Raw genomic sequence first — 19,651 nt, 5'->3', positions numbered from 1 at the left:
CTCTCAATGCTAACACTGGGAGCTTTGCCATTTGTCTTCCATAATGGACAGTTGCTCTGCTTATGCCTTTTGCTTTAATGTCTTCACCCGTATATGTTTTTAGCTTGGCAGCTGTTTGTTCTAAACTTAACTGATGTTCACTATTATTCAAATATCTGAAGGTATTTTCCCCAATTACTGTAGTGGAAGCCCCTGTGTCTACTTCCATTTTAACAGGTTTTCCATTTACTTTCACTGTGACAAACATTGGTTCTGTCTTTCCAATTTACAGATTTAACGATGAGTAAATGTCAGAATTTGCTCTTCTACATTGTAGATTTCACTGGGTTTCTTCTTTTGTTCACAACTCTGCCTGAATCTTTCCTTGCGCTGCCTCTTCATATGTCCATTTCTGTGGCATTAGTAGCATTCAATTTTTTTCAACTGCCAATCGGTAAGAGACTAATTGTTTCCATCTCTATTAAAATTATACTTCAATCTCCCTGCTAAGTTACTTTACTTTATTCTTCGGCTGGCGGGGGCTGTTTCCTGCTTCTCGGCAGAGTCTCGCTTTTTCACGCCCTTTTCAGCTGGGGTTTCCCACCCGATGTGGGGGATGGCGCCATTTTGCGCACCCTGTATTGCTTGAAAATCTCTTACAGCACTTTCCATGGTCAGCGCTGTCTCTTGAAATCCAGATTAACTTCAGACCATAATCCTTTCTGAAGTGTCCTCTTTCACACCGCACACTAAATAGTCTCTGAGCACGTCATTCAGAGTCGTCCCAAACTCATAATGTTCCATTAGCTGCTTCAGATTTGCCACGTAGCATGCAACTGCCTCACCCATGGTTCTAATTCACAAATTAAACCTGAACTGCTGTATCACGACTGAGGGCTTGGGTCGGGAAAGTGATCCTTCACCAGGTCCACCAATTCATCGAAATGCTTAGAATCTGGGGCATTGGGTGCTGTCAAACTTCAAATCAAACCATAGGTTTTGGTCCCACAAGTACTGAAGAGGATCGCTCGCCTCTTCTCTTCCCCCATTATCTCGTTTGCTTGAAAAAAAGAACATGAGGCGTTCTATGTATTGAGACCAATTGTCTGTGGCTGGTTCAAAAGGATCAATTCTCCCAAACTGTGGCATTTTGAGAGAGGATAAGTTCTGCAATTCTAACTGAGCTTGCTACTTACAGTCACTGGGTGAGGTACAGTACCAGTTTCTTTATAACTTGATTTCTTCTGTTCAATCCTGTTTTATTCTTGTTGCCAGTTTGTGGCCAGGGTGGTCAAGTTGTACCATTGGTAATAGAGTTGAACTTCTTAAGTGGAAACATTAAGTATATTTACAATATACCCAGTGGCAACTACATGTGTGCTTTCAACTCCAACTCTATCTCTACACTGACTGCTGAGGTAGCCTGTGCTACTCTCCTATTTGTAAACAACAGATCATGTGATTTTTCCTAACAAGTATTACTCCTAAAGGTATATTACACACTAAATAAAACCATAATTACTACGCACTACCTCAGAACTGACCCTCTGACAGTGCAACACTCACTCAGCACTGACCCTCTGACAGGACAGCACTCCCTCATTATTGCAGCTCTGACAGTGCAGCACTCCCTCAGCACTGACCCTCTGACAGGACTGCGCTCCCTTAGTACTGACCCTCTGACAGTGCAACACTCCCTCAGCACTGACCCTCTGACAGGACAGCGCTTCCTCATTACTGCCCCTCTGAAAGTGCAACACTCCCTCAGCACTGACCCTCTGACAGGACAGCGCTCCCTCATTACTGCACCTCTGACAGTGCAGCGCTCCCTTAGTACTGACCCTCTGACAGTGCAGCACTCCCTCAGCACTGACCCTCTGACAGGACAGCGCTCCCTCAGTACTGACCCTCTGACAGTACAGCACTCCCTCAGCGCTGACCCTCTGACAGTGCAGCGCTCCCTCAGTACTGACCCTCTGACAGTGCAGCATTCCTTCAGTACTGCACTGAAGTGCCAGTCTAGATTTTGTACTCAATTGTCTGGAGTGCTGCTTGAACCCACAACCTTCTAACTCTGAGATAAGAGTGATGTCCATTGATCACAATATTGGACTGAAATAGATAGTTCGTACCTCCAATTTTGAAAGGGATCGTAAACATCGACTCACACCAAAGAGCCGTCAGTCAGAGTTAGGACATGAACATCTAAAAGCAACAAGGAAAAGGCCATGTGGCCCAACAAGCCCTGTTTGTGACTGAAAAGAAACCCTCTGACTTACCTTCAGATCACATTGTCCAATCCTTTCTCTCTGCTGCAGCATGCATCTGATTGGCCGATATTTATCCCTCGACTAACATCTCCGAAAAGAGACTATCAGGTTGTGACCATATGGCTCTTTGTGGTATCTTGCTGTCTGCAAATTATCTCCCTCAATTCCTACATTGCAGCAATAACTCGCTTCAAAAAAGTGCTTCTTTGACTGTAAAGTGACCTGAGAAAATGACAGGTGCTAGAGAAATGCAAACCTTCACTTTCTCTATAACCTTGGAGCGCACTTCCTAAGAATTTATTCTGTAAACTTTAACAGCCCTTTGGATAAAGTATTCCTGCAACTTCTCTCCTTTTCTGAGTTCCTCATTCTCAGTGCTGCCAAGATAGAACATGGAGTAGCAAAAGGCAAATGGGGGTGGATGGATAGTGAAGCTTTCCTTATCTCACAGGAAGTGATAGACCATCTATCCTGTGTGGTTCCTCACCTTCTTTGTAAGCTTCATTGATGGCTCTTATCTCTTGGTTTGTCCTTGTGGTCACAATTTCTATCAGGGCCCTTTCGTCAGTGCCAATACCCTGCAAAGGGGAAGAACAGAAGAACATAAGAAATAGTAGCCGGAGTAACCCTCATGACCCCTCAAGCCTGCTCTGTCATTCAGTGACCAACGATCTACCATCGTGAGTCTTGAATACACTCAACAACTGAACGTGTACCCCTCCCGGAGAGAATTCCAAAAATAGGAGACAGATTCGCTGAAAGCATTAAATACTGGCCTCCTCATTGAGTGTGTCTGTGGTGGGGGGGGCCGAGGTAGAGTCAGAGTCTGCGATGCACATGGAGGGGGGTCTTGTTGCGGGTTCCCCATCACAAGAAGAGCTGGCAGTTCTTCTGATTCCCCTGAGAGACGCGGAGAAACTGGAATAGTTGTTCTCAAAGCAGAAAAATGTCAAGGGCAGATTTCACGGAAGCGTATCAAACAATGAGAGGTTCTGACAGGGCGAATGAGGAGAAACTGCTTCAACTGGTGGGAGGGTCAGTAACCAGAGGACACTGATTTAAGGTCATTGACAGAACAGCCAGAGGGGGAGATGTGAAATATTTTTACACTGCGAGATTTTGCGATCTGGAATGTGCTGTCTGATAGGGCGGTGACAACAGATTCAGCAGTAACTTTCAAAGTGGAATTAAATAATAATTTGAGAAGAAAACATTTTCACAATTCTGTTTTAGTACTCTAATGGATGGCTGGGCTCTTAGCCCAGAATACATAATGAGGCTTGGCTGAGAACCCAGAAATCCATTAGCCTTACTTTGGCATGGCGGGGGAGTTGGGGGGTGGGGGTGATGAGGGGCCACAGCGGCACTGTCGGAGAGTCACTACTGAGGGAGTGCTGCACTGTCGGAGGGTCAGTACTGAGGGAGTGCTGCACTGTTGGGAGGACCAGTACTGAGGGAGCGCTGCACTGTCGGAGGGTCAGTACTGAGGGAGCGCTGCACTGTCGGAGGGTCAGTACTGAGGGAGTGCTGCACTGTCGGGAGGGCCAGTACTGAGGGAGTACTGCACTGTTGGAGGGTCAGTACTGAGGGAATGCCGCACTGTTGGAGAGTCAGTACTGAGGGAGTGCTGCACTGTCGGAGGGTCAGTACTGAGGGAGTGCTGCACTGTCGGAGGGTCAGTACTGAGGGAGTGCTGCACTGTCGGAGGATTAGTGCCGAGGGAGTGCTGCACTGTCGGAGGGTCAGTACTGAGGGAGTGCTGCACTGTCGGAGGGTCAGTACTGAGGGAGTGCTGCACTGTCGGAGGGTCAGTACTGAGGGAGTGCTGCACTGTCGGAGGGTCAGTACTGAGGGGGTGGAATCATCCCAGATTTGCAAAAGTGCGGTAGCGGCCAGGAAAAGGGGTCCCCCCCACCACCCCCCCCCAACCCCCTCCCCCTGGCCACAATGGCAGCTTTTCGTGCCATATCATCCTGTTCCCAGCCTCATTAATAATACATTTACAGGAATCACACCGGATCGCTGGCCGGCATGATCACATTTGTCTATCAGGCTGTGACCTAACTGCTTCCTCGCTCCAGGATCCAGGTTTATAGGGCACCAGAGCACATGCCTACTTCATGTCCTCAGACCAGGACTGTTCCAGGTGACAGACGGCCCCCGAAAGCAGCCATCAAATTTAGCGACGCCGCTCCGGGGCACCTGCTGAATGCCCTGGAAAGCACCTCAACGTTCTCCACCAAAAGATGCACCCGAGTCACCAATCCGGTCTGGGAGGCAGTGACAGTGGCGGTCAGCGCCACCAGAGCACAGAGGAGGTCAGCCACCCAGTGCAGGAAGAGGATGAATGCTCTCATCCATTCTGCCAGAGTAAGGCAACCACCTCATCGCTCTCAACTCACACACTCACAAACCCATCACACATCCACAGGGATCTCACACCTCAAGTGACAACCCCACTAACTCTCACACACACCCTCACATCTCCATCAGCCTCATATCCTCTCGAGCTCGGGGCCTCATCCTGTCCATGGCTCCGCTCACCACACAAACATTCCACCCAGTGCCATGTGTCCCGCTCGCACTCTCCACATCTGTTTCCACGCAGGAGAAACTGGCTCACAACAGCAGGGAGAGGTCCCAGACCAGGGGTGGAGTGGCCCACATGAGGCCCCTCACTCATTCTGAACAGCGTGCCATCGCGCTGACTGGCGAGGAGATGGACTGTGCCTGAAGTGATGGTGAGATCGGGGGTGAACACCCATAGGAGGATCCTGCACCACATCATCCCTCTCTCATTGCAAATGCGAGTGCCTCTCTCTCCTGCTTTTGACTCTGCTGCCATGCACTAATGATCTCTACTTTGGTTCACAGGGAGCTCTGCAAAACAATCGACACCCTCAGCCAGACAGTCCCTCAGCTCCATCCAGGTCCTCACTTCCAGCCAAGGGGACACCTCCTCCACTGAAGAGTTGGAAATAAGCAGCCTGGGAGACCCGTCACAGCGCTTAACACCAGCGCAGAGACACACACCTCAGTGGAACCTAGAACACACAGCAGGCTCGGGTTCACAGTCTGGTGGTCACTGCGTGGACACGTGTCTGCAGCAGGAGGAAGCAGGTTCAGCCCAGCTCCCCAGCACTTGGAGGGAAGAGGCATCTGTGAGGTCCTAGTCTGAATTTGGCCTTCCAATTCATTGTGGAGAGTCAGCAGAAGGCGGGAAAACATCACCCAGAGTTGTTGGAAGCCTTAAACAGAGCTGCATGTGAGTCAGAGGGATGCATCCTCCTGCTCTTTGACAAAGTGGTGCCCACATGTACGCGTATGGAGGTCTCTACGGGGAGGATGGTGGACGCCATGGAGACCCTGGTGCAGCAGAATGCGGAGATGCGTGCAGACCTGCACTCCCTCACAGAGTCCACGAGTGAGTTCCTGCAGTGGAGACGCCGAGAGGGAAACGGAGCACTTCAACCTCCCTCCAGGTGCTTCTTCCTCCTCAAGGAGACAGCCCCTCAGGCACCCAAAGGGAGGAGGGGCAGCAGCTGGAAACCCCTGAATCATCCACTCAAGAATTTCAGAGGCTGTCATCTCTCTCCGAGTCCCCTTTGCCTGTGACCTCCCCCCCCGCCCACCACCTCCCCCACCCCCCCCCACCAACCCCCACCTCAGCCTTGGCCTTTGTCACTGCAGAGGGAGCAGCTGGCCCATGGAGGACAGCCAAAGCAAGCTGGGGGTCCTCGAAGACTGGGCTCTCCAGAGGACGCACGTCAAAGTCATCATAGTAACAGGGCCGACCATTGCACAGGCTGTCTCCACCCCTGCTGCGGATGTCAGGGCAGCACCTAGAAGAAGTGGTAGGTCTAAAGAGTTAAGAAGTTCTGATCACAAGTGGGTGCACAGGTGAACACATTTTGTCACTGTATAATCTGAAAAAAGATTCAGTTTCACTGAATAATGTGCAATGTTGTTTTGTTTTGCAGCTTCATGGACAGACTTCACAAGTCCTCCCCACTGCATCCCACCCACCCTCCACCCCCACACTAGCAGTTCAGCCGCACACAGTCAGACCACAAGTGATTCTGGAGGGGTAAGTGCGTGTGTGTGGCAGTGCTTTTTGGAGACTGGTGCAAGCACTCTCCCACGCACATGGAGCCTTCCTTCATCACAATCATCTCACCATTCCGAGCATTTTCACTGCTGCCTGCTGGGATTCTCTGCCAGTTGTCCGTCTGAGCTGATCTGTATCTCCGCCCACTCACTGAACACACTCCCACGTAGCACCTGCGCCCGTCCAACACGGGGCTCCTCTCACTTTCGTTTTGAAAAAACGTAGTCAAGTTTCTAGTAAGCTCCCCTTGTCATTTCCCCTCCCCCCCTGTCACCCATTTCCTTTCCCCCATCACTGTTTATCCCCCTGGCATCAGCTTCCACCTCCCCACCATCACCTACCAACCAGAACCCTTTTCTTTCCAGGAGATCTCCACGGCGACACCATCGGATGATCCCACTCTCCTTTCATGCCGGCGTGAAACTGAGTTTTGACCTTCTCACCATATTGTCGCCCTCCCCACCGCCCGCCATGATGCCTGACACCAACGGGGACAGAAAATTATGGCAAGGGAGCGCGGCACTGTCGGAGGGTCAGTACTGAGAGAGCGCGGCACTGTCGGAAGGTCAGTACTGAGGGAGTGCTGCACTGTCGGAGGGTCAGTACTGAGTGCTGCACAGTTGGAGGGTCAATCCTGAGAGAGTGCTGCACTGTCGGAGGGTCAGTACTGAGGGAGTGCTGCACTGTTGGAGGGTCAGTACTGAGGGAGTGCTGCACTGTCGGAGGGTCAGTACTGAGGGAGTGCTGCACTGTTGGAGGGTCAGTACTGAGGGAGCGCTGCACTGTTGGAGGGTCAGAACTGAGGGAGCGCTGCACTGTTGGAGGTTCTGTACTGAGGGAGTGCTGCACTGTCGGAGGGTCAGTACTGAAAGGAGCGCTGCACTGTCGGAGGGTCAGTACTGAGGGAGCACTACACTGTCGGAGGTTCAGTACTGAGGGAGCGCTGCACTGTCGGAGGGTCAGTACAGAGGGAGTGCTGCACTGTCGGAGGGTCAGTACTGAGTGAGTGCTGCACTGTTGGAGGGTCAATGCTGAGAGAGTGCTGCACTGTCGGACAGTCAGTACTGAAGGAGTGCTGCACTGTCGGAGGGTCAGTACTGAGGGAGCACTACACTGTCGGAGGTTCAGTACTGAGGGAGTGCTGCACTGTCAGAGGGCCAGTACTGAGGGAGTGCTGCACTGTCGGAGGGTCAGTACTGAGGGAGTGCTGCACTGTCGGAGGGTCAGTACTGAGGGAGTGCTGCACTGTCAGAGGGTCAGTACTGAGGGAGTGCTGCACTGTTGGAGGGTCAATGCTGAGAGAGTGCTGCACTGTCGGAGGGTCAGTACTGAGGGAGTGCTGCACTGTCGGAGGGTCAGTACTGAGGGAGTGCTGCACTGTCGGAGGGTCAGTACTGAGGGAGCGCTGCACAGTTGGAGCCTCTGCCTTCCAGATGAGAAGTTAAAACTAAAGCCACTATTTCGAAGAAAAGAAGAGGAGTTTGCCCTCCTGTTCTGGTCAATACTTATCCCTTAATCAATATCACTAAAACATTCATTATCCCATTCCTGTTTGTGGAAGCTTGCTGTGCACAGGTTAGTTGGTGTGTTTCCTATATTGCAACAGTCACTACATGTTTAAAAATGTATTTCATTGATTGTGAAGCCCTTTGCGACATCCTGAGGTTTTGAAAGGCGCTACAGAAACGCAAGTATCTTCTGTCTTTATTTTCCCTGCTCTACCTGGGAAACCCACTCATTTCCCAAGAGGTGAAGGTAAAAGCTAAGCTCCAGAAGGTCTGAGACGAGGTCTCTGCCCACCATGAGAGAGCACTTCAACGTAGAGTGTTAACTGGATCCAAGCCGATTGGTGAAGCTGAAACCAAGATTCAGGTCTGTTCTTTATCGAGAGAGGGTTCATTGACTTGTTCAGTCTCAGAGCACCCTTCCCATTCAACCCACTGTCCCAAATGTCCCCTATTTTTACGTGCTCAAAGATAATTAACATCCATCAACTGTTTCTCTTAACTGACTTGAACAAACCGTAACGATGTAATTGATAAGGTATTAACATAGAGGAAGGTAGAAACACACCAGCGCAGTGGAGCGCACCTCTCACCTGGATAGCTTTCTGCAGCTGCTTTGCATCAAACTGAGCTGGAGTCATCATTAAGCCCAGAATGATCTTTTGTAAAACGCCACCAACCTCTGATTTCAGGTCTGCCATCAGATCCTAAGGTAGAGCAAAAACTGTAATAGGTATGGGACGTAAAGTTATTTTATTGCATCGGAATACAGTCACAGAACATTCCCGTGTACAGCCAGACCATTCTGCCCATTCATGTTCTGATAAAGGTCATCAACCCATAATGTTAACTCTTTTTCTTTCCCCACAGATGCTGCCAAACCTGATTATTTCCAGTATTTTCTGTTTTTGCATCTGTGCTGTTCTGACTACAGGGCTACCAGTTGAATCCCAATCTCCCCCTCACTCCCTGCATCCATTAATATCGCAGTCAGTCTAATCCCACTGCCCCCTCATTCCCCACACTCTTTAATATCCCACCCAGTCTACTCCCTCTCTCTGATAAAAGCAAAACACTGCGGATGCTGGAAATTTGAAACAAAAACAGAAAATACTGGAAAAACTCAGCAGGTCTGACAGCATTTGTGGAGAGAAAAAAACTCTGAAGAAGGGTCATACGGACTGGAAATGTTAACTCTATTTCTCTCTCTCCACAGATGCTGTCAGACCTGCTGAGTTTTGCATCATTTTCTGTTTTTGTTTCGTAATCCCTCTCCCTCACTCCCCGCACCCATTAATATCCCATCCAGTCTAATCCTACTCTCCTCACTTCCCACACCCTTCAATATCTCACCCAGTCTAGTACTACTCTCTCCCTCACTCCCCACACCCATTAATATCCCACCCAGTCTAATCCTACTCTCGCCCTCACTCCCCACACCCATTAATATCCCACCCAGTCTAATCCCACTCTCTCCCTCATTCCCCACACTCTTTAATATCCCACCCAGTCTACTCCCTCTCTCTGATAAAAGCAAAACACTGCGGATGCTGGAAATTTGAAACAAAAACAGAAAATACTGGAAAAACTCAGCAGGTCTGACAGCATTTGTGGAGAGAAAAAAACTCTGAAGAAGGGTCATACGGACTGGAAATGTTAACTCTGTTTCTCTCTCTCCACAGATGCTGTCAGACCTGCTGAGTTTTGCATCATTTTCTGTTTTTGTTTCGTAATCCCTCTCTTTCCCTCACTCCCCGCACCCATTAATATCCCACCCAGTCTAATCCTACTCTCCTCACTCCCCACACCCTTCAATATCTCACCCAGTCTAATCCTACTCTCGCCCTCACTCCCCACACCCATTAATATCCCACCCAGTCTAATCCTACTCTCCTCACTTCCCACACCCTTCAATATCTCACCCAGTCTAGTACTACTCTCTCCCTCACTCCCCACACCCATTAATATCCCACCCAGTCTAATCCTACTCTCCTCACTCCCCACACCCTTCAATATCTCACCCAGTCTAGTACTACTCTCTCCCTCACTCCCCACACCCATTAATATCCCACCCAGTCTAATCCTACTCTCGCCCTCACTCCCCACACCCATTAATATCCCACCCAGTCTAAGCCCACTCTCTCCCTCACTCCCCGCACCCATTAATATCCCACCCAGTCTAATCCTACTCTCCTCACTTCCCACACCCTTCAATATCTCACCCAGTCTAATACCACTCTCTCCCTCACTCCCCACACCCATTAATATCCCACCCAGTACCCATTAATATCCCACTCAGTCTAATCCTACTCTCCTCACTCCTCACACCCTTTAATATCTCACCCAGTCGAATCCCACTCTCCTCACTCCCCACACCCTTTAATATCTCACCCAGTCGAATCCCACTCTCTCCCTCACTCCCCGCATCCTTTAATATCCCATCCAGTCTAATCCTACTTTCCTCACTCCCCACACCCTTTAATATCCCACTCTCCTTCTCACTCTCAGTCAGTCTAATCCCACTCTTACCCTCACTCCTGAACCCTTTAGTATTCCATCCAGTCTAATCCCACTCTCCCCTCACTCCCCACAACCAATAATATCCCACCCAGTCTAATCCCTCTTCCTTCATTCCCATACCTTTTAATATCCCACCCAGTCTAATCCCACTCTCCCCTCACTCCCCACACCCAATAATATCCTACCCAGACTAATCCCTCTTCCCTCATTCCCACACCCTTTAATATCCCACCCAGTCTGCACTGTCACACCTGAAATAACTCTGCCACCTGAAAGCACCTAAAAGTATTGTAGATCGCCGCAAATTCCCATTAAATGCCTGGAATGACCTGGAATGTGCTGGCTGAGAGGGTGGTGGAAGCAGATTCAATTGTAACATTCAGAAGGGAATTGGATAAATACTTAAAAAGGATTTTTTAGAAGAGGGGTATGGGGAAAGAGCTACGGAGTTTCCTGTAGTAGTAGTTTCTGGTATATAAATGGTTAATGTGGGACTGAGTACAGTACCGCCCACATAGTGATGTAAGAAGACACCTGAGCCAGAGCAAGGGTCAGTCTGGAGATAGACACAGTTGGGTTAAGTCCTAGAATGAGGTTAGCTCTATATCGGTACCTTCTACTATAAATATATACATTGTTCTGAATTGTTAATAAAAACTTGCTGTTAACATACTCCAGATGCAAAGCCTACTTCATGGTGTATCATGGGACACAGGGTAATTTGATGAGGTGGATTCAAAATTGGCTTAGTTGTAGGAGACAGAGGGTGACGACAGATGCTTTAGTGACTGGAAGCCAGTGTCCAGTGGTGTACCACAGGGATCTGTGCTGGGTCCCCTATTATTTGTCATTTATATAAACGACATAGATGACTACGTGGGGGGTAAGATTAGTAAGTTTGCGGATGACACAAAGATTGGCCGGGTGGTTAACAGTGAGGTTGAGTGTCTTGGGCAACAGGAAGATATAGACGGGATGGTCAAATGGGCAGATAAGTGGCAGATGGATTTTAACCCTGAAAAATATGAGGTGATACACTTTGGAAGGAGTAATTTGACAAGAAAGTATTCAATGAATGGCATGACACTAGGAAGTTCTGAGGAACAAAGGGACCTTGGCGTGTGTGTCCATAGATCTCTGAAGGCGGAGGGGCACGTTACTGGGGTGGTGAAAAAGGCATATGGCGCATTTGCCTTTATAAATCGAGGCATAGATTACAAAAGTAGGGAGGTCATGTTGGAGTTGTATAGAACCTTGGTGAGGCCACAGCTGGAGCACTGTGTGCAGTTCTGGTCGCCACATTATAGGAAGGATGTGATTGCACTGGAGGGGGTGCAGAGGAGATTCACCAGGATGTTGCCTGGGATGAAACATTTAAGTTATGAAGAGAGGTTGGATAGACTTGGGTTGTTTTCATTGGAGCAGAGAAAACTGAGGGGCGACCTGATCGAGGTGTACAAGATTATGAGGGGCATGGACAGGGTGGATAGGGAGCAGCTGTTCCCCTTAGTTGAAGGGTCAGTCACAAGGGGGCATAAGTTCAAGGTGAGGGGCAGGAGGTTTAGGGGGGATGTGAGGAAAAACTTTTTTACCCAGAGAGTGGTGACGATATGGAATGCGCTGCCTGGGAGGGTGGTGGAGGAGGGTTGCCTCACACTTTAAAAAGTACCTGGATGAGCACTTGGCACATCATAACATTCAAGGCTATGGGCCAAGTGCTGGTAAATGGGATTAGGGAGGTAGGTCAGGTGTTTCTCACATGTCGGTTCAGACGCGATAGGCCGAAGGGCCTCTTCTGCACTGTGTGATTCTGTGATTCTGTGTCGGAAGCAGAATTCTTCATGTTGGCAGCCTCGGGATTAAAAACCCCATCTTCACAAGAAAGCTAAGAAATGGGACACCTACAATGGAGTTTGCACTGAACACATCTCTCAGATGAATCAACTGACGCTGAGACAGTTACACCAGAAAGAAAAAGCTCCAGAGACATAAGAGCCTGGAAGCAAACAAGAAGAGTAGAAATTTTACTCAAGCAAAAGACCCCATTGAATCCTCCTTGAAGGTCTAGTTTCAGCAAGCAGAGCTCGCAGCCGCAAGGGTAAGGGAACATTTTGACAAAATTCCAGGGCAGCCAGCCCTGGAATTTTATTGAAGTCATTCCTCAGGAGCACTGTTTGAAAGTCACTAACCCCGATCCCAGACTCCCAATCTTGGCGCATGGCTCCCAAGTCTGGCAAGGGAAGGAATAAAAATCATTAAGAATTTCACATCGCCCGCTCCGGGTACCTCACAGCCGTCCAGGTTCGGAAGCATCGAACCCGCGATTCTTCTCCAAGAGCCCCAGACTCATAACGCGATACCGCCGAAGTAATTAAGTCGGCAGCCAACCAACCTCTGCCCCCATCGCGGTCCCTCCTTCTCCGAACTGAAGCACGCAGCTATACCAATTGGCAAAGCCAGCCAAAATCCGGCAAGCGCGGAAAGATCCTTTGTTCAGCAGTAACTGGCGACGCCATCTTGGGAGCCTGTATTCTCTTAAAGCTGTACCTGTACTTTTAAAATCCACGGACGTGGTTTGCGATTCCACACTTCCAGCTCCACTGGGATCCACCCCCGGCCCAGACCAGTCACAGAATTGGAGTCTTTGAAGAAGATTTTTAAGATACAGCTCTGCTGCAAAATCAGAGGCAGGACAGTTAGTATGCTCCTTCACTTGATAGGGCCAATCGCAGACGACATCACTGCACGACAAGATGTTGATGATGTTTTGAAATCTTTCAACATTCATTTTAACTGGACATCCAAAAGATTCCGGGGAGAGAGATAAATTTAATCAGAGTCCGGCTCCCTGGGGAGCCTGTCGATTCCTTCATTGACGATCTCTATCGAGGAGGATGTGACGATGGTGGTTTAAAGTCTGAGCTCATCCCAGACAGAATCGTGGTGGGTGTGGCAGACGATTCACTCTCTGACCTCCTACAAACCAAAGGTGATCTAACCCTTGATGATGTGATCCAGTCAGCTAGGCTGTCTGAGCTACGCGGACAACACTGGATCATCCTAAGGGGAGGAAACACTACATGGGGCAGAAACTAACCCTCGGTCCAGCTTATCAAAGTCACAAAAACACAGGGACCACCCAAGTCAGGGAAAACAACCCCTGAACTGCCCAGCAGAGCGACCTTGCCAGCGTTGTGGTGAGAATCACCCTCACAGGAGAGATCAGGGTCCTGTGAGTACAGCCCAATGCTTCCACTGTAACAGACAGGGACACTTTGGCAAACTGTGCAAGTCAAAACCCCAACACCACACAGATGGCCAAAAGGTCATCCACGAGGTCAAGACCGAAGACTCAGAAGATTCACAGCCATTCTCCTTGGGTGACATCAGAGAATGCGGTGCTTCATTTTGGAATGCTGATATCCTGGTAAATGGTCATGGAACAAATTTTAAATTAGCTTCAAGTGCCAGTGTGACAGTCCTGTCAGACGAGGAACCATGGTTGTAAGGCCATTGGATTCGAATGCCAGACGCTCCACTGTACGGAGCAGCGGGAGTCTCGGCATGGTCCTTGAATCACTGAGTTAAGGTGACAAACAAATCTTTGTAGATAGTCCACAATCAGCCTTTCTCTCTTCTCAGCAAAGATGCCTGCGTAGCCCTCGATCTTATCCAGCCAGCGGAAGATGTCATGACTACCACTGTCGTTAGTTGGCCAGAACAGCTCTGTCCTGAGTCCTCAAACACTAAATAGTATTCAGGTTCTGATTTCACCTGTGATCTCTTTTCTCTTTTAGTGGAGCAGGTTTGCACATCATCTTTCCAGGTCCCCAGTGGTCAGACCAGCCTCCCACACATGAGATTACCATTTCACCTCCAGTGGACGTGGTACCAGAGAAGGATCAACCATCTGAGCAGCCTCTACCTCCAATTGTGATGATAGTGCAGTTGGTAGACACACCAACTACTGTGCACGCACAGCAACTTCCAGCCAGTGAGCCAAAACCATAAGGGATGCTGGAGCCTGGTATCAGTTACACACCATCAACAACAAAAAGCAGAAGTGAACATGCTACTCAGTCTTCTTCTTGAGACAGGAGAGATCTTCCTCAGCATCTGCGAGCATGGAAAAGAGAGAAAAAAACTCTGCCGAGCAGATGAATATCATTTTCATCCGCCTCACAAGAAACGATCAAGAGCAACAATAACCATGCACCACCAAACTCGCCAGACCAACCAGGCGTGGTTTAACATCAAGCAATGGAAGAAACGGGTGAAAGCATACCCGAACACCAGCCCAACCTCCAAGTCTACAACAAGAACAAGAAACACCAGAGCAAACCATTCTCCCGACAGAGTGGCGAACAAGGTGTGGAAGGGTTATAAAGCCTCCGGACTGCCCGAACCTCTGACTTCAAGGGATTGAAGTGAGAATGTTGTTAATTTTAATGCTGTAATAGCAATAATGTTAGAATAACATCAAGGTTGATGAGTTCCTGCAGTGTATCTAGAGAAGAGAGGATTGTTCTCCTTAGAGCAGAGAAGGTTAAGCTGAGATTGAATAGAAGTGCTCACAATCACAGAATTAAACAGCGAGAAACTGTTTGCACCGGCATAAGGGTTGGTAACCAGAGGACACAGGTTTATGGTGATTGGCAGAAGAACTAAAGGCAACATGAGGAAAATCTTTTTTTTTTAAATACAGTGAGTGGTTAGAGATTTGGAATGCACAGCCCAATAATTGCCTTTGAAATAGAATTGGATAAATAACTGAAGTGAAAAATAAATTGACAGAGCTTTGTGGAAAGAGCAGGAGAGTGGGATTAACTGGATGGCTCTGTCTAAGAGCTGGCACAGGTTCAGTGGGCTGAATGGCCTCCTTGTGAACTGTATGACTCTATGAGGTGGTTGATCTCCAGTGTTGAACAAGTGACCTACCCTGCCCAGTTGAGATTTAAACTGCTGTCGCAGCTGCTGTCTCTGTGCATTGCTTCTCTGGGTAATTATATCAATGATTGTTTCTTCATCGGTGCCTGAAATGAAAAACCAAACGGGACACATTAAACATCACTCTGCAATCGCAGCCAAAACATCCATTAACAGACCATTTTCCCAGACACAGGGGCAGGCGAGGCATTTAAATCTGTACAGTCTGTCTCTCTGTGACAGCTGCTCACTGTTTCCCTCAATCTCCTTACTCTCAACACAGCAAGATGTGGTTCCACATAGGCTCAACTATGATTTAGAGAAGGCAGTCTTGTGGCACAGTGGGTAGTGTCCCTGCCTTTGAGCCAGGAGCTCTGGGTTTGAGTCCCACTCCAGGACTTGATGGCCAAGGAAGGTGCTTTCAGAAGGTAGCCAAACAGGTTGAGCATCAACCTGCAAATCCTTCCAACACATGCCACTGGTAGGCAATAAGATTAGGAGAAATTCCTGGTCAGCCAAGTGATGGAGAGAACATTGAAGCCTTTACCATCACTATCTGTACCTCCAGACTATAACATGTATGTAAAAGTGTACATTACCACAGTAACTTGGACTCTCTGGGCAAACGGTAACATCCCACCACCACACTCTCACCTCTGTGTCATGAAAGTTATGGACTCAAGTCATTGATCATTGTAAAAACATCAAGTCTTCCTACTGTTGGAGGTGCTGCCTTTCAGGTGAGACTCTAAACTGAGAGCCCAACTACCCTCTCAGTCACTACTTTGATAAAGAGCAGAATTCTCCCTGAGGCTAATATTTATTCCTCAACCACCATCACTAAAACAGATCAGCTGATCATTCACCTCTGGTGTTTGTGGGATCCCTGGAACCAAGGAATGTGGGGATCAGTCAGGAAAGTGGAGTTGGGATTGAAGATTCATCATGATCTTATTGAATGGTGGAGCGGGCACAAGGGGCCTAGTCCGATTTCTTATTTAATTCTTTCATGGGATGTGGGCATCTCTGGCGAGGCCAGCATTAGTTGCCCAGTGGCCCTTGAACTGAGTGGCTTGCTCGGCCATTTCAGGGGGCAGTTAAGAGTCAACCACATTGCTGTGGGACTGGAGTCACATGTGGGCCAGACCAGGTAAGGATGGCAGATTTCCTTCCCTAAAGGACACTTGCTAGTAAACCAGGTATGAGTCTTTACAACAATCAATGATAATTTCATGGTCACCATTACTGAGATTAGTTTTCAATTCCAGATATTTAAATTAATCAATTGAATTAATTAATTAAATTCCGCCATCGTAGGATTCAAACACATATCCCCTTGGGCCTTCAGATTATTGTGCAGTGACATTGACGTTATACCACCATCTCCTCGTAGTAAGAGAATGTGTAAGGTGCTATATGAATGTAATTCCTTTAGCCATGGCTTTCTGTTCCATTCTCCCAGCAACAAACACCCAGGTCCACAAAATAACAGCTGGATTACACACAGTGTCAGGTTCCTCACTGTCTGTGAACTGGACAGTGAGAGACAAGTTTCCAGCAAGGAATTCACTGTTCAGTGATTGGGCAGGAGCCAATGCAGCTTCTCGGGGACAAGTATTTGAACTAGTTTGATTATTTATGAACTGCTGTGCATGTCTACATCCCAAAGCCCATTGTCCATAAATTGTTTTTGGAGGAAATTCAACAGCTGCTTGGCAAAGGAATATCGCAGGACTGTGGTGTGGGGTCAAGAGAGTTTTTAAAATTCATTGATTTATGAGGCCATCACTAGCATTTATCACCCAACCGTCTTTACCCTGAGTAGCAATTAGATACAAACTGAGTAACTTACTGGGCCACTAGAGGGCACTTAGGAGTCACACTGGGGTGGGACTGAAGCCACAAAGTGCCAGACCAGGTAACATAAGAACAAAAGAAATCAGAGCAGGAGTAGGCCATTTGGCCCCTTGAGCCTGTTCTACATCAACATCCCCTCCCCACCCTATCCCCAAATCCCTTCATTTCCTTTCCTGTCCAAAAATCTCTCAACCTCCGTCTTGAACGTACAAAGAACAAAGAACAAAGAAAAGTACAGCACAGGAACAGGCCCTTCGGCCCTCCAAGCCTGCGCCGATCATATTGCCCGTCAACTAAAACAATTTGCACTTCCAGGGTCCATATCCCTCTATTCCACATCCTATTCATGTATTTGTCAAGCTGCCTCTTAAACACCACTATCGTACCTGCTTCCACCACCTCCTCTGGCAGTGAATTCCAGACACTCACTACCCTCTGTGTTAAAAACTTGCCCTGCACATCTGCTCTATAGTTTCCTCCTCTCACCTTAAATCTATGTCCCCTAGTAATTGACTCTTCCACCCTGGAAAAAGTTTCTGACTATCTACTCTGTCCATGCCACTCATAATTTTTGTAAACTTCTATCAAGTCGCCCCTCAATCTCCGTCGCTCTAGTGAGAACAATCCGAATTTCTCCAACCTCTCCTCATAGCTAATAACCTCCAGACCAGGCAGCATCCTGGTAAACCTCCTCTGCACCCCCGCCCCCCCCAACGCCTCCACATCCTTCTGGTAATGTGGTGACCAGAACTGCATGCAACACTCCAAGTGTGGCCTAACCAAGGTTCTATACAGCTGCAGCATGACTTCCCAGCTTTTATACTCAATACCCCTGCCAATGAAGACAAGCATGCCATATGCCTTCCTGACTACCTTATCCACCTGCGTTGCCACTTTCAGTGACCTGTGGACCTGTACACCCAGATCCCTCTGCCCGTTGATGCACCTAAGGGTTCTGCCATTTACTGTATAATTCCTGCCTGTATTAGACCTTCCAAAACGCATTACCTCGCATTTGTCCGGATTAAACTCCATCTGTCATTTCTCAGCCTAAGTCTCCAAACGATCTATATCCCGTTGTATCCTTTGACAATCCTCTTCACTATCTGAAACTCCTCCAACCTTAGTGTCATCCGCAAACTTACTAATTAGCCCAGTTACATTTTCCTCCAAATCATTTATGTATACCACAAACAGCAAAGGTCCCAGCACTGACCCCTGCAGAACTCCACTAGTCACAGCACTCCATTCAGAAAAGCACCCTTCCACTGCTACCCTCTGTCTTCTACGACCAAGCCAATTCTGTATCCATCTTGCCAGTTCACCTCTGATCCCGTGCAACTTTACCTTCTGTACCAGTCTGCCATGTGGGACCTTGTCAAAGGCCTTACTGAAATCCACGTAGATAACATCCACTGCCCTTCCATCGTCGATCATCTTTGTCACTTCCTCGAAAAACTCGATCAAGTTAGTGAGACACGACATCCCCTTCACAAAACCATGCTGCCTCTCACTAATACGCCCATTTGCTTCCAAATGGTAGTAAATCCTATCACGAAGAATCTTCTCCAATAACTTCCCTACCACTGACGTAAGGCTCACCGGCCTGTAATTTCCTGGATTAGCTCTGCTACTCTTCTTAAACAATGGAACAACATTGGCCATTCTCCAGTCCTCTGGGACCTCACCCGTAGCCAGTGAGGATACAAAGATTTCTGTCAAGGCCCCAGCAATCTCCTCCCTTGCCTCCCTCAGTACTCTGGGATAGATCCCATCTGGCCCTGGGGACTTATCCACCTTAATATTCTTCAAGACACCTAACACCTCTTTTTAAGTCTTAACGTGATCCAGGCTATCTACACACTCTTCCCTAGACAAATCGACCACTAAGTCCTTCTCTTTGGTGAATACTGATGAGATGTATTCATTTAGTATCTCTCCCATTTCTTCTGGCTCCACACACAGATTCCCACCTCTGTCCCTGGGTGGCCCACCCTTTCCCTGGCTACTTATGTATAAAAGGCCTTGGGATTTTCCTTAATTCTGGTTGCCAATGACTTTTCATGACCCTTTTTAGCCCTCCTGACTCCTTGCTTAAGTTTCTTCCTACTTTCTTTATATTCTCCACGGGCTTCATCTGTTCCCAGCCTTCTAGCCCTTACGATTGCTTCCCTTTTCTTTTTGACTAATCTCACAATATCCTTCGTTATCCAAGGTTCCTGAAACTTGCCATGCTTATCCTTCATCCTAGCAGGAACATGCTGGTCCTGAATTCTTATCAACTGACGTTTGAAAGCCCCCCACCTGTCAGTTGTTGATTTGCCCTCAAACATCCTCCTCCAGTCTAGATTTCTCAGTTCCTGCCTAATATTGTTGTAATTAGCCTTCCCCCAATTAAGCACCTTAACCCAAGGACTCCTGTTATCCTTATCCACCAGTACCTTGAAACTTACTGAATTATGGTCACTTTTCCCGAAATGCTCCCC

The 19,651-nt window shown here is 48.2% G+C and overlaps 1 protein-coding gene across 1 annotated transcript in view; it reads right to left on the bottom strand.

The window, feature by feature from the left end:
• Window positions 1-19,651, bottom strand: part of anxa6 (annexin A6) — a 103,402-nt gene that overhangs the window by 25,406 nt on the left and 58,345 nt on the right. The window contains exons 16-18 of the mRNA XM_041194387.1: window positions 15,321-15,415; window positions 8,456-8,569; window positions 2,737-2,827 (exon numbers count right to left, since the gene is read on the bottom strand). Coding sequence (XP_041050321.1) covers window positions 2,737-2,827; window positions 8,456-8,569; window positions 15,321-15,415 — 300 coding nt within the window. The remainder of the gene's footprint in view (window positions 1-2,736; window positions 2,828-8,455; window positions 8,570-15,320; window positions 15,416-19,651) is intronic.

Source organism: Carcharodon carcharias, chromosome 8 (genome assembly GCF_017639515.1).
Source record: "Carcharodon carcharias isolate sCarCar2 chromosome 8, sCarCar2.pri, whole genome shotgun sequence".
NCBI classification, from domain to species: domain Eukaryota; kingdom Metazoa; phylum Chordata; class Chondrichthyes; order Lamniformes; family Lamnidae; genus Carcharodon; species Carcharodon carcharias.
Note: the sequence above shows the minus strand (reverse complement) of the source record. Positions and strands in the feature narration are given on the sequence as shown.